Source organism: Bos mutus, chromosome 9 (assembly GCF_027580195.1).
Source record: "Bos mutus isolate GX-2022 chromosome 9, NWIPB_WYAK_1.1, whole genome shotgun sequence".
Classification (NCBI taxonomy): domain Eukaryota; kingdom Metazoa; phylum Chordata; class Mammalia; order Artiodactyla; family Bovidae; genus Bos; species Bos mutus.
Window position 1 is genome coordinate 83,865,362 of NC_091625.1, and position 16,185 is coordinate 83,881,546.

General features: G+C 37.2%; 1 protein-coding gene across 2 annotated transcripts in view; it reads left to right on the top strand.

Moving 5' to 3' along the window:
- Positions 1–16,185, top strand: part of ADGB (androglobin) — a 190,694-nt gene that overhangs the window by 24,932 nt on the left and 149,577 nt on the right. Inside the window, exons 2-5 of one of the 2 annotated variants that reach the window (XM_070376828.1) lie at positions 1,591–1,747; positions 7,726–7,818; positions 10,644–10,715; positions 12,812–13,021. In XM_070376828.1, the coding sequence (XP_070232929.1) occupies positions 1,591–1,747; positions 7,726–7,818; positions 10,644–10,715; positions 12,812–13,021 (532 nt within the window). The remainder of the gene's footprint in view (positions 1–1,590; positions 1,748–7,725; positions 7,819–10,643; positions 10,716–12,811; positions 13,022–16,185) is intronic. The other variant, XM_070376829.1, reaches the window with a different exon arrangement.

Consider the following 16,185-nt stretch of genomic DNA (forward strand, 5'->3'; position numbering starts at 1 on the left):
AAGTTAACTCTTCAGGTCCCCTTTCCTATTTTATAATTCTTTTTAGTGTTTTTCACTTTGTACTATTTATTTTACTCAATTTACACTGTTTATTATGTGTCTCCACTGCTAGAGTCTGAACTCAGTAAGAGTAGAGATTTAAGTCTGGTTTGTTCACTACTTATCCCAGGGTCCAGAGCAGGGTTCCAGCCTCACAAGCAGCTAAAACTCAAATAGTTAAAGAGATGCCTTTTTTAGATTTTACAATTCATTAAAATGTAGAAAAAGCAAAACCAGAGGTTTAGAGATAGGAAAACTCCGTATACTAATGGTGAGAGTATAAGTCCAACTTTCCTGGAGAAAATTAGTCAAAATATACATCACAAATTTTCAACATGCAAGTATTTTGATGCAGTAAGTTTCCTTATTAAAATTTGTCCTAACAAAATGATAATGTGTGCAAAGATTTGGCAAAAGGGCAACCATCACTGTCTTGCTTATAATTGGGAATAATTTAAAAATTAAAAGCTTCAAATTTCCAAATATAGAAAGTTAGTTAAATGAAAGACAATATATCATACAACAGAATATTATGCAATCATTAAATTAGTATATAGATATGTAAACACTTATTTGCATGGAAACTATCAACAGTGTACTGATAAGTGGAAAAAAGCAATCTATAAAAGAGACCATGATGAATAATGTCATTTTTAAAGAAAGATGTATATCCTTGTACATTAATCTGAGGGGATGAATAATTTTTAATGATGTGGTTTCTAGAATGATGTGGGTATGCCTTTCTTATTTATCTGATTTGTATTTCTAAATTTCCTTTTAAAATGATGACCATAGTTGACTTTTTATATTGGGAAAAACCCAAATTGTAATTGCACTCTTCTTCAAAAAGATATTACTATAGCTAATGTATTACTATTATACAAGTAAAGGATTTTGGGGGGGTATGAATTATATATAAAAATTCCCCTTGATAGACTTCCCTGATGGCTCAGTCAATAAAGAATCTACCTGCCAATGCAGGAGACCTGTGTTCAATCCCTGGGTTGGGATGCCTACCTGGAGAAGGAAATGGCAACTCACTCCAGGATTCTTGCCTAGGAAATCCCATGGACAGAGGAGCCTGGTGGGCTATAGTCTATGGGGTTGCAAGAGTGAGACATGACTTAGCAACTAAACCACCACCATTGCCCTTCATTGTTATTCCCCTTCTATGTTGATGATAAATGTCCTGCCTCAGAAAGTAAGGACTTGTTCAGTTGCTAAGTCGTATCTGAGTCTGCAACCCCATGGACTGCAGCACACCAGGCTCCCCTGTCCTTCTCTATCTCCTCGAGTTTGCTCAAATTCATGTCCATTGAGTCAGTGATGCTATACAGGAGCTAATGCTCAAAATTTGCTCACAGAATAATCTCTTTGTGGTATTTCAGTCTTTAAACCCTTAACATGTGGAAGTTGTCTATCTATAGGTATGACTATTGAAAAGTATGTTTAATGTGTTTGCTAATAAGATAATTAAATTTATTTCATGAAATTATCTAGTATTTTACCTCAGAGATTTGAATTCAAACCCCCTCCCCTCTTTATCTCTAGTCAGTATGCTTTTGGCAGTAACGTACAACCATCTGAACAGAAGAAGGGGAAATTTCCAATCTGGCCAGAATGGAGCGAAGCAGACATAAATGCCGAGAAGTGGGATGCAGGCAAAGGTGCAAAAGAAAAGGACAAATTGGGGAAGAGCCCTGTACTTGTAAGTAGACTTGAATGTGGCTAGACTTCAGTTTGGTTTTTGATTGTAAGTGGAATAGGATTTGTTAACATGTGCGTGTGCTCACTCTTCTCCACAGCCTCCATTGAAAAGAGAAATTTTGTCTTTGTCCACCTTGACTCCACTCATCCTACCTTGTCTCTCCAGGTCTTTAGTTCTGAGCTTTGGTGAATTGCATTTAAGTAAATGGGAGGAGAGAAATGACCAAAAATTCATAAGAATGAAAGAAATAGAATAAGCTAGCTAGTAGATTTCGAGAGACTTGGGAACCAGGTATTTAGAGATGTTGGTTTAGGAAATGAGAAGCCTTCACAAAATTGTGAGCTGTTATTTAGAGATTATAGGGAAGATAAATTTTTAAGAGATGCTACAAGGTAAAAATTGAACCCCTCTTATATCTGTACCCCAAGATATTTTGGTTAAAATCTCTGTCACTCTTCATTTGCCTGTGACTTTTTATAAAAGATTTTTTTTAATATGGATCATTTTTAAAGTCTTTATTGATTTTGTTTCAATATTGCTTCTGTTTTATTTTTTGCTTTTTTTGGCCACGAGACGTGGGATCTTAGCTCCCCAACCAGGGATCAAATCTGTACCCTGTGCATTAGAAGGCAGTGTCTTAACCCCTGATCACCAGTAAAGTTCCTACCTGTGACTTTCAAACATGGTGCATCCCTGAGATTGGAGCTGAGAATTGAGTTCCTACAGTTTCCAGTTAAATTGCTTACTTAAGAATATTTATTTCCAAAAACCTCTTTGTAGAAAATACTAGTCTGGGTTTCATTTAAAATATGGCCCATTTATTTGATGCAGTAATTCATTCAACAGAAGTACTTTTAGAACACAGCACAATTTTCAAGACACAAAATTGCCGTAATGGCTAGGTTGAACTCTATTGTCTTTATTCACAAAGAACTCTCAGAAATGGTACTTATTAGCATTTACATTTTGTGCACAAAGTGCAGAATCACAAACTGCATGATTCGTATCAGTAATTTGTTTACATAAAAGGCAGTCAATATAATTAATTGCTGACGTTGTTAGCATTTGAACAATTTCAAATAACAATATGTGAGACAATGTATTCTTTGTACCATACCTAAAGTAATTATGAAATGTTTAGATGCAAGGGACTTTTGAACTCTCTGGTTCAAATGAAAATGGTCATGTTTTACATATTTTAATAGAAATTCAGATCTTATAGGGATTGTTTGAGAATTCTCATCAGCAAATAGATTTTGCAAATTCTCAGTTGAGCAGCTGAGCACTGGAAAAGATTCAGGGATAAGTCATTCTAAACTATAAAGAAGCAATGGGGAAGAGAAGAACAGAGTACCTAAAAACTCTGAAATAGGAAATGAGATACAAAATAATATTTTAAGGACCTTACAATAAAAGCATGCTTTTATTAGATGATTATGAAAACTTCTCGCAAATCTCTGGAAGGTGAGGTATCGAATTCTGGAACTTTTCAATAATATTGAAACAAGCGTAAGTCTATTGGAAGAAAATGTATTGGAAGAAAATCATTGAGACTTGAGTGGTAATAAGTGTGCTGGTCACTGGATGTTCATTTTATTTGGGGGTAACACATAGGACTATTGCTGGATGCTGTATGAAACTGCATGCTTCGGGAAGCCCTCCCCTCATACTACTGCTGTTCCACTGGAACTTGACATTTCAGAACCTAGCCAATACCACATTCTTCCAATGCAACTTTCAGAAGGTAGGAAAGCACAGCTCAAATGCCGGTTGTTATGGCAATGCAAAGAGGTGCCATCCGAGATAGAACCCTGCTTCCCACCCCCAGTTCTGTTCCACAAGCTCAGCATTCATGGCTCAGGGAGCAACAATTTCTCCACTGGAGTGAGTCCTGGACACTCCAAGCCTTGTGATTGCATTTCTATAATATGGTGGCACATAAACTCATTCCAATCCTAAAGAAAGGCAATGCCAAAGAATGCTCAAACTACCGCATGATGGCACTCATCTCACACGCTAGGAAAATAGTGCCCCAAATTCTCCAAGCCAGGCTTCAGCAATACATGAACCATGAATTTCCAGATGTTCAAGCTTGTTTTAGAAAAGGCAGAGGAACCAGAGATCAAATTGCCAACATCCGCTGGATTATCGAAAAAGCAAGAGAGTTCCAGAAAAACATCTATTTCTGCTTTATTGACTATGCCAAAGCCTTTGACTGTGTGGATCACAATAAACTGTGGAAAATTCTTCAAGAGATGGGAATATCAGACCACCTGACCTGCCTTTTGAGAAACCTGTATACAGGTCAGGAAGTGACAGAACTGGACGTGGAACAACAGACTGGTTTCAAATAGGAAAAGGAGTACGTCAAGGCTGTATGTTGTCACCCTGCTTATTTAACTTTTATGCAGAGTACATCATGAGAAACACTGGGCTGGATGAAGCACAAGCTGGAATCAAGATTGCCATATGCAGATGACACCACCCTTACAGCAGAAAGGGAAGAAGAACTAAAGAGCCTCTTGATGAAAGTGAAAGAGGAGATTGAGAAAGTTGGCTTAAAGCTCAACATTCAGAAAACTAGGATCATGGCATCCGGTCCCATCACTTCATGGCAATTATATGGGGAAACTGGAAACAATGGCTGACTTTATTTTGGGGGATCCAAAATCACTGCAGATGGTGATTGCAGTAATTGTCATGAAATTAAAAGATGCTTAATCCTTGGAAGGAAAGTCATGACCTACCTAGACAGCATATTAGAAAGCCAAGACTTTACTTTGTCAACAAAGGTCTGTCTAGTCAAGGCTATGGTTTTTCCAGTAGTCATGTATGGATGTGAGAGTTGGACTGTGAAGAAAGCTGAGCGCCAAAGAATTGATGCTTTTGAACTGTGATGTTGGAGAAGACTCTTGAGAGTCCCTTGAACTGCAAGGAGATCCAACCAGTCCGTCCTAAAGGAGATCAGTCCTGGGTGTTCTTTAGAAGGACTGATGTTGAAGCTGAAACTGCAATACTTTGGCCACCTGATGAGAGAGCTGACTCTTTTGAAAAGACCCTGATGCTGGGAAAGATTGAGGGCAGGAGGAGAAGGGGATGACAGAGGATGAGATGGTTGGATGGCATCACCAACTCAGTGGACATGAGTTTGGGTAAACTCTGGGAGTTGGTGATGGACAGGGAGGCCTGGAGTGCTGCAGTTCATGGAGTCTCAAATAGTCAGACACGACTGAGCAACTGAACTGAGCTTAAACTCTTGCAGGTTTTACCAGAAGAAACTGCCTTATACATATGACCCTGGCAGTTCTCCTTGGAACGTTACAGAAGGCCACTTCTTGAAATGTGAGGCTAGTGATCAGGAGATTGGTATCAGATGAGCTGACCATTTCCTGTAAGTCCAGAGTTAGGTCTCAGTTCCTCACCTAAGTGATGGCAAAGAAAGGATATGGTGAGTGAAACAAATGAAGAACTATATGATAAAGTACTGTGAGGTAGATGTAAGAAATATACCTAAAGCAACATGACAAGAAAAGAGTACGATTAACAAGAGGAGAGGCTCAAATCCTGGAGAAAAGGGAATCATAATGAGATGAGCCCCACTAATTTCTTCCTCAAAGTCATTTATTAAGTCAAGGTATGGAAAGTAGAAACCAAGAAGAAAGTAGTGGCCTGGAGCTTGTGTCAGTTTTTCTGGGTTGAAGTGAAGTAGGATATTGTCTGAAGCTGCCAAAGCAGACCTTGACCCAGATCCCAGGGTAACTATGGAGACATGATCTGAAAATTTTACGTACATTATCTTGAGACATGTATGTACCTCATAAGCTATGAATGTGAAGCGTTTGCTGCAGAGCAAATGAATAAAAAAACAGCAGTCTGGAAGTTAAATAACTGAGAAAACATTTCATAATGATAGCTAGAGATTGGAATTTCATGTACACCAAGTTAGCTTGATAAACATTCCAGACTTTCCATTAGTGCCCCAACATGGCTACAGCATTCCATAATGAGTAAGTATGAACAAAAGTACACTAGTCTTGCCAAATCCTAAGACCCAATGTTGACTAGGTCAAGTTTATCTTGCACTCTGTCAGAAGGGAATAAAATCCTCCTCTTGGGAGGAAGACATCACCATTTAGAACCTGTATATATTTTTATATCCAGTATATAGTGTACACTCAAAATTTACCAGACAGGAAGAGAAACAGAACCAAGTGACTAAAAATTAAGAGGAAAAAACAGATAATAGAAACAGATTTAGAAGGAACTCTGAGAATTTTCAGATAGGACACTTTAAAATTTCTAAGTTAATACTTTTAGGGAAAAAAAAGCCATGTGAGGGAACCCCAGAAGCCTAGTACTTCTCTTGGAAAAACATCAGTCTATCTTTTAAACTCATTCTTCTATCATTTTGACTAGATGTCAGAGTTGCCTTTGTCTTCATTTGAATTATTCCAGTATTGTTAAATGTGACAATAAACCATATCCTTCAGATACACAGAAATTTATTAGGTTTAACTCTCCGACAATGTCCTCAAATACAACCTATTTCTCAAGACACATGAGTGTTAAGGTAAACATATAATGAAAATCAAAACAGTATTTATTTGATCCGTCCCCATTAACTGAGGGGAAGTTTACTCTCTGCCCCCACCACAAATATATTATGTTGCTGTAATATCTTGTTTGTACTTCTAGAAATTTTCATATCTTTATTTATCATAAAAATCTCAATAAATCTTTATTTCTCATAAAGATCTCCCATCACCTACCACCTCATGAGCCATGAGAATTTTCACATAGCAGTTACTTGAAGTGTCTCTAACTTACTAGACTTCTTGCATTTGGGCACCATTCTTTCTCCAGAATTCACCAATTGATCCATAGTTGGGGGTCAAAAACTAATGAATTAATTGCCTTCTGTGCATTTGTTCCAGAAAAATGGAAACTTATGTTCACACAAAAAACAATAACCTGTACACAGTGATCACTGCAGCTTTATTAGTAACAGCCTGAAACTGGAAACAGCTCAGATGTCCTTCAATGGGCAGATGGTAAACGAACAAATATCTGTAGCATGAAATATTACTCAGCAATAAACAACCAACTATTGACACATGCAAAAATTTGAATGGATTGAATATCCAGGGAATTAGGCAGAGAAATAAAATAAATCCAAAGGGTTACAGGCTATATGGTTCTATTCATATAACATTACTGAAATAACAAAATTGTAAAAGTCAAGACTAAACTAGCAATTGCCAACTGGTATGGATTAAACACAGACTGGGGAGCTGGAGGGTCCCTGTGGCTATACAAAGGTATAACGAGGCTCCTTGTGCTGGTGAAACTGTTCTGTTGTCTGTGTCAGTGTCAATATCCTGATTGTGTACTACAGTTTTTTAAGGTGTTACTACTGGAGAACTTGGATGGAGAATCAAGGAACTCTCTGTATCGTTTCATACAATGGTTTATGAATCCTGATTACACCAAAATAACAAGTTTAGTTAAAATGATTAATAAACCAAAGTCAGGTCAAAGGTACAAATTTCATTTACATGAAATCCTTTTTATGATTCTAACCATTGAACAATAAGTAAATATTTTTTAAATCTTCTTTACTTAGATTAAAAAAACAATATTTTCAGTGGAAAAAATGGCCTTACTGGCCCATTCAAAATTGTCTCCCTACCATACCTAATTCACGCTCCAAAGCAGCTCATGCTTGTTCAGACTACTTCCTCTGCAATCAAAATGCTATTTAATAATCAAGGTTTCATTAATTAATTACAGCAATGTTAATTCAATATTCTCTAAGTACTTTATGAACTAGCTGTGAGAACAGTCACACAAATTCCTCTATAAATTCTTCTTTATTGTTCAGGTTCATTTGATATATTCATTTTTATTGGGATAGAGTTGTTTTTATTTTAATAAAACTATAATATAGAGAAAAAAACTTAGCACATTTTTTTATGTAGCATTTTTTTGAAGACCCTGAAGGAAAAATTGAGTTACCATCATCATTGAAAATTTATTCCTGGAAACGTCCACAGGATTTTTTAATCAATCGGGTAAGAGATAATTTTACTATTAAACAAAATTTGTATTAGTCATGAGATATAATATCCTAGTTTTGAAAATTTGCATTTTAAAAACAATTTAAGGTAGTTTTCCTGTGGTATCTAGTAAGAAAAAGTAATTACTTCTTGGCATTTAAATTAGAAATAAATATTTATCAATATAGTTTGTACAGGTTTCCAAAAGAATATTGACATTTTGTTTAAGGCCTCAAGTTTCCTTCTTCTCTGCATGATGTCAAATTATAACCTAAAATGTTGCACAAAGTTTTTCCTTAAATCCTGACACACTTTCTCCTCTCTGCTTCTTATGTAAAGGTCTTTCTAGGTTAGAGTTCATTAGAATTAATTTTCCAGTCCAAGAGAATAACACTTGGATTTCTCTCTTCCAGGAATTTTTTAAGCATTTTCCAAGGGCCACTTTCATATCTGAACTCCATTTGTTGTTGTTGTTGTTGTTTTTACCAATGTGGACATCACCCAAGAAAACTTCATTTTAAATAGCACTTCATTTTAAATAGTGCTTATATACATTAAAGCTTTAGACACATTGATCTATCTTCCTAATTAATAGCTATGTTAGTTTGAATATATTTGGTATTTTTAAGGGCTTAATTATCACTAATGTCTTTTTCCCCGTCTCCCACTTTCATTTAATGCATAGGAAACTAGTAGGCTAAATTAGGTACTTAATGCTAGTCAAAAGATTAAAATGGAGCAGATTCTTCTGTGATTATGGAATTCATTGCATCTTTGCTTCTATGCAAAGTGATTTTATTCCTAAGAGTTTTAGCGTTTAGAAGCACTGCTACTAATGAAGAAAATACAATTTATCCATCATATTTTCAATTATTGTTATTAGTTAAGGAAGTCAGAAACACTAAATCTTAAATATTTATTCAAATGAGAAAATAACAAAGTACATCTTTGTCCATCAGAGTACTTTTTCAACGCCTGTCTGTAAAACACTTTAAATAAAATAAATCAAATTTATACAAACCATATTTTTAAATTAGTTATATTGTTAGGTGACTTTGAAATGAAGAATGCAAATTCTGTGATGTTAATACAATTCACTTAATATGTATGTATTATTAATAAGACTCAGGCTCTACTCACTCTAAGTACAGAATTTACATTCCAAGCAAATGAAGAATATAAATTCCATGAAGTGAGAGTGTTGTAAGTTTGGATAAGTAAGAAAGTTTTTTACCTTTTTAGCATACCTTAGGTCTGAGAGATACACTTGTACTAAAAATAAATGAATTCATTGTTGACAATGACACTTCCACCTTACTGAAATACTGTCATCCATCTCTGTACCTCTCTCCCTTTGCACTGACCCTTTCTCTTGGTCTGCCGTGCTGGGAGTGGACCAGAACAGTCAGAACTAAAAGTCCAGCCAAGCAGTAAAGTTTTAGATTAGTGCTGGCCAAGTTGTATTGTCTGAGTCCACAGTGATAAACACATTTGATTTTGAGACATTAAATACAGACAAGAAAAAGTGAAAGTGTTAGTCACTCAGTTGTGTCCAATCCTGTGGGATCCCATGGACTACAGCTCATCAGGCTCCTCTGTCCACGGGATTCTCCAGGCAAGAATACTGGAGTGGGGTGCCATTCCCTTCTCCAGGGGTTCTTCCTGACCCAGGGATCAAACCTGGGTCTCCTGTGTTGCAGGCAGATTCTTTACCATCTGAGCCAATAAATATGGACATACATAAAGTTTAGACAAAAATATTGTAAAATAATAATGACCTTTCTATATAAAATTTATTGAATATATAGTGTTGCTGTTTAGTCACCAAGTCATATCTGACTCTTTGCGTCCTCATGAACTGTAGCCTGCCAGGCTCATCTGTTCGTGGGATTTCCCAGGCAAGGATACTGGAGTAGGTTGCAATTCCCTGACCCAGGGATCGAACCTATATCTCCTGTGTCTCCTGCATTGACAGGCAGATTCTTTACTGCTGAGCCACCAGGGAAGCCACTGAATATATATATATATATGTTCTCGACACATTATATGTATGTAATTTTATAAATTGTGCTTGTAAATTATGAACTTAAGAGTCAATTCTGGCCTTCAAGGGAGTTGTAGGTAAATTTCTCTCAGACATCTGAAAGTACTTTATTGAGTTTTCAAGGTGTTAGTTATACAGATGATTGAGTTTCTATAAAAATCTACTTTGCTAATCAAAGTCATTTTCATGTTAATTTGGTATGTTAAATATATAAAGTTGATATTAATTGTAAGTAATTAAAAATTTTGCTACAAGTCATATTTTTCCCTATTATCTTTTTCCTTTATTGACCTTAATATATAAAGGCAACTTTAGATATATACAAATTAAATAATGACTGCAAAATTAACTTTAAAAGATATTACAAGATTTGAAGTCAAACAAGATTTTTAAAAGCTGTCTCAGTTAATATTTTTTATCCAAGATGAAGAGATTTTTCTAGCTACCAGATGTTAACTAAGCTTCAGGTTTAACTTGAGTGGTTTATTTAAATTTCAAATCGGGTTTTAAACTCTGTGTGTGTGTATGCATGCTAAATTTATCTGCATATGTTACATCTTACAACATTTTATTATGTTAAAATACTGTATTTTATAGGCATTACATTATTAAATTAATGTCACAGCTCTATCAGAGGTTATCTTATAGAATGTTTATTTTTTTATTTCTTCCAATTCCTCTGCGAGGAACAAAATCAAATTTGGCCTGTATGTAGCACATGAAATTGTATCAGTAAACTAAATTTCCTTTATTTTTCCCAAGGAGCAATATCTCTCTATATATATTTTTATTTCAGGCTCCAGTGGTTGTGAAAAATGAAATCCTGTTTGACTTATTTTCAGCGAATGAGCATTTACTCTGCAGTGAGGTAGGTTGGGGAAGTATGAACCAAAAAGCTCCTTGAAGAATGCCTTGTGGACCTGCTTAAACAACTCCTGGGTAGTCAATTTCAGTGCTCTTGCTCACCTTTAAATTTTAGTATAACTGAATATTTCATACCCAGACACTCAAAGAGGAAGAGAAGCTCTTTAGTTGAGTTTAGCAACAGAGTCAGTGGAAGAGATGTTAATATTAGCACTGTTTGTGCCATGGACCAGGGTAGTCAGGTTCTCACCATCTGGGCATTTCTCTTCTGGATCCATGTACCTAGCAATTACCATAAAGTTGTTGCCAATTTGAGCCTACATCATGCCCAAGAGTAGGGTGTCTGGTGGTGTTTGACTTGCCAATGTGGAGGAATCAGGAGACTCAGTTCAAATGCAATACCTCACCTATACAAGACAAATTTTCAGCGCAGCAGTCCTACAGCCTGTGGGAATTCACCTTCTCCCTCTCCACCCTGGGTTCTATCCATCATAAGTAGACCTGTTCCACTTCCCTAAGGTAGTTAGATCTGAAACAGGGATTTTTTTTTTTCATTATTTTCTCCAAAGGCCCAGTCATAGGGGTGTAGTTATTATCGATTCAAACATTTTGTCTTTCTTATCTTTAACATCTTGGCCAATACTAAAATCAAAATATTAATTTTTTCGGTCAGGTTGTACTGAGTTGTATAAAATTATCTCTGAAATGTTTTATATTTTATGAATTCCAAAGACTTTAGCATATTTTCCGTGGACATGTAAAATGTTTTATTTATTTTTATTGAAGCGTAGTGATTTACAATGTTGTCTTAATTTCTGTTGGACAGCAAAGTAATTCAATTCTACACATATACATATATATGCATTCTTTTGTATATTTTTTCTGTATGGTTTATCACAGGATATTAAATATAGATCACTGTGCTGTATAGTAAGACTTTGTTATTTATCCATTATATACACAATAGTTTGCATCTGCTGATCCCAAACACCCAGTCCGTTTCTCCCCCACCTTCTTTCTTGGCAACCACAAGACTGTCTCTATGTCTATCAGCCTATTTCTGTTCTGTAGATAGGTTAATTTGTGTCATATTTTGGATTCCACAAAGGAAGTATAAAATAATTCTATAGTAAAATCTCCAGCTACATAGGAGGATATCTGATTTGCCTTTTTCAACTTAACCTACATTTAAGAAGTTTTCTAGATAACCAAGTTAAGAAAAATATAAATCTTATGACTTCAGACTCAAGTATTTAATCTCCTTACAAACCAGGCAGTGAAACATACTCTGAAGTTCAACTCTTCACTGTGCCTTGCTGCCTGATGAAAACCTTGCAGGTGGGAGTTTTACTTGAAGCTGTACCTGCTGATCAACATGTGAATATGGGACTTAGAGTGTATTTAAGTGTGTGCCCAGTTTTACTTCTTTCTCATGTCTCGTTGCTTGTCTAATTGATCTTATTGACATAGAAGGATCATTTTCTTCTCAAATTCTCACATTTACAGAATAGTAGTGCAAGAAGGTGGTGCTATTGGTAAAGAACTCATCTGCTAATGCAAGAGACTTAAAAGACTTGGGTTCGATACCTGAGCTGGGAAGATCCCCTGGAGGAGGGCATGACAACCCACTCCAGTATTCTTGCCTGGAGACTCCCATGAACAAAGGAGCCTGGTGAACTACAGTCCATAGGCTCACAAAGAGTTGGACACTACTGAGTAACTAACGCTTTCACTTTCACAGCTCAATCTTTTATAAAGATTCCAAAATAAAGCCATCATTGCTCTCAGAAGCATTCTGAGAGCACACACACACACACACACATACAGCTAAAATGGTGGTCAGTGTCAAATCACTGACCATTTACTCTGAAAGACAGCTCTTAGCTAAGGATTTTTAGCTTGTATTATGATTATATGTTTTGAGAACAAAAGCAAGATATATGACTTTATTCTGTAGGTAAGAAATAAAAATGTAGAATATATTACACATAGAATCTAATAATGCTACTGGAAGTAGATTTTCAACTGCCACCCACTCCCAAAATCACAGTGCCAACAATTGAAAAATAACTAATGAACACTACTGGTTTTTACCTCTAGCTAATGAGATGGATTATCAGCGAAATCTATGCCGTGTGGAAGATATTCAATGGGAGTGCTTTGGCCAATTATTTTAAAGGAACAGCAGGGGACCCCCCTCTTCTGGTCTGGAAGCCCTGGGAACACATATACTCTCTATGCAAGGCTGTGAAGGGCCACACGCCCTTGTTTAATAGCTATGGAAAGTATGTGGTGAAGCTTTATTGGATGGTAAGTTCTTGTACACACAGGTAACCATTTGTGTGTCTTTCATATTGCAATGTTTCTCTTACCTGCTTTTAAAGAAGCTAATACAAGATGAGACAGTTTATAAAGGCTCTCAACTGTGTACCTACTGGAGGAAAAGTCTTACATATGTAATTTGAGATTTAAAAGAACACAGTTGCATCCTCTGTAATACCAGTTCCCTGTGCTTTTTATTTTTTTAAATGTTTATATATATATATATATATTTTTAATTTTATTGAGTATAGTTACTTTACAATGTTGTGCTAGTTTCCACTGTATAGCAAAATGAATCAGCAATACATATACATGTATCTCCTTTGTTTCAGATTTCCTTCCCATTTTAGGTCACCACAGAGGACCGAGTAGAGTTCCCTCGCTGTACCGTATGCTCTCGTTAGTTATCTATTTTACACACAGTACCAATAGTGCATATATGCCAATCCCAATCTCCCAGTTCACCCCACCCCGCCCCTTCCCCCTTGATATACATATGTTTGTTCTCTACACCTGTATTTCTGTTTCTGCTTTGTAAATAAGATCTTCTATACCATTTTTTTTTTTGGATTTCATATATATGCATTAATATGTGATATTTGTCTTTCTCTTTCTGACTTACTTCACTCTGTAAAACTAGTGCTGCTGGTACCACTGAGGGGCAGTCCTCTGCTGCCTGTGACCCTGCAGGTGGGCGGGCTGGGTAGGCAGGTGGATGCATAGATAGGGCTCTGCCCTCTCTGATGTGGTATCAGGGTCATGGGCAGGAAACAGGGTTTGAGCTTAAGTGTGATCCAGTCCTCTCTTTGTTACTACTGAAGGGCCTGATCTGATCCATTTTTTGCCCTGACCTTGATATTTGTTTTCATGTTAACAAATCTCACTTTGACACAGGAAATATTTTACCTTCATCTGAAACAAAACAAATGGGAAAGTAGGAAGCACAGGTAGAGAATTCAAAACCCCTTAATTAACACAACAAAGTAGACTCACACCCCACTGAGCAATGCTACCTTATATTAAACACCTTTGGGTTTATCACGGTGGAATGCTCTTTTCTAAAGGCCCAGAGCCACAAGCAGGCCCAGCTATGGGATTGAGAGTCTCTTGTTCAAAAGTTATTAGCCATTTCAAGATGGTGATATCAGCATTTTAAGCAAAGCATGAGGTCCTTCAAAGTGTGGGGTCCCATGTTACTGTACAGGTCACATACCCATGAAGTTGGGCCTGATAACAGAGGAAAAGTATTCTTGAACATTTGAGGCAATGAGGAAAGTAAATCATGCTATTGTCTATTTCTAAGAACATGGCTTTCTTCTTAATGAGCCGGAGCCATCTATTCTTCCTGGGGTGGGGAATGCTGAAAGGCCAATGCTTAGGAATCAATAGGATCATTACAATAGGAAGGGGCTTCCTAGGTGACTCAGCAGTAAAGAATCTGCCTGCCAGTGCAGGAGATGCTGGTTTGATCCCTGGTGGCTCAGATGGTATAAGTGTCTGCCTACAATGTAGGAGACCCAGGTTCAATTCCTGGGCCGGGAAGATCCCCTGGAGAAGGAAATGACAACCCACTCCAGTACTCTTGCCTGGAAAATCCCATGGATGGATGGAGGAGCCAGCTAGTCCACGGGGTCATAAAGAGTCAGACACAACTGACTGACTTCACTTTCACTCTCACTTTGGGAAGATTCTCTGGACAAGGAAATGGCAACCCACTCCAGTATTCTTGCCTGAGAAATCCCATGGACAGAGGAGCCCACTGGGTTGCAAAACAGTCAGACATGACCTAGCAACTGAACATGCACAGTAGAAGGTAGAGAAGGGAATCTTAGCCTTTGATATCCAAAATGGGAGTTTGGGTTGTTTTTTTTTTTATAAAACCTTTTTTTCAAGACCTTGAAAGTCAAAGTGTTATTAGAGAAAATAACTTCCTAAATTCCTTTATCCTTCTATGTTGACCAATCAGGAGGCAGATTTGACAGAGTAGACTTCAGAGTATTACATGTGTACAGAAGAGTGAAAGGGAGGACATGGCATTAAGAATGTGGATACACAGAGGACAGTGTAGGATTATAGAAAGAAAGTAAACACGGGAGGAGTGAGGAGGTCGGACGCCTGGATATTTAGCCCCACTTCTGCACATTTGCCTAAACTTGAATTGGAACAAAGTTCAAAATTATCAAGAATTTCAAAATAGCGTCAGCAGAACACTAAACCAACCCTGTTAGCTTCTTTCTCTCTCTGCTCGCTGCCATCCACCCATCTTTTCTAATTTCCTCCTGGATAGGGGTCAATGTTTATTAACACTATATACCATTTTGTAAAGAAAATGTGATTTTTATTTAACTGTACAGATTCCTCAGAAACCTACACCTTCCTGAATTCAGAAACTTTTTAAAAATGAATTTAGTCCAATTTGGAAATGTCAGTCTGACACAGTCATTTAACCTGCCTCGTTAGATGTGTAGTTCTTGGGAAAGAGGGCTAGGAATCAGAAAGACAGCCCCATGTCCAGTGACTTCTTCTGGTCCCTCTTTGGATTCACCTGAGGAATGGCATGTGGGAAATGATGCTAAACTGCTGAGCACTGAGATATGATTAGCTGCATGTGAATTATGTTGTAGGCCCCTTGCTGGCACTCATCTCTGAAGGGCATGGTCTTATTTGTGCTCACTGAGACTTGACAGAAAACTTTTCTCATCTTCAGTATCTCCAAATGCATTCTTAGGGCCACATGGGCCCGTCAGGGTCCCTTGCACATAAAGGCAGAGAGACCATCTCCCTCAAGAGAATAGGCACACAATATGTCCTGGAAAAAATACAGGGAACTATAAAATGTGGTAATTATGTAAAAGAACCGGATAGTTCAGTTCAGTTCAGTTGCTCAGTCGTGTCCGACTCTTTGCAACCCCATGAATCGAAGCACGCCAAGCCTCCCTGTCCATCACCAACTCCCAGAGTTCACCCAAACTCGTGTCCATTGAGTCGGTGATGCTATCCAACCATCTCATCCTCTGTCATCCCCTTCTCCTCCTGCCCTCAATCCCTCCCAGCATCAGGGTCTTTTCTAATGAGTCAACTCTTCACATGAGGTAGCCAAAATATTGGAATTTCAGCTTCAACATCAGTCCTTCCAATGAACACCCAGGACT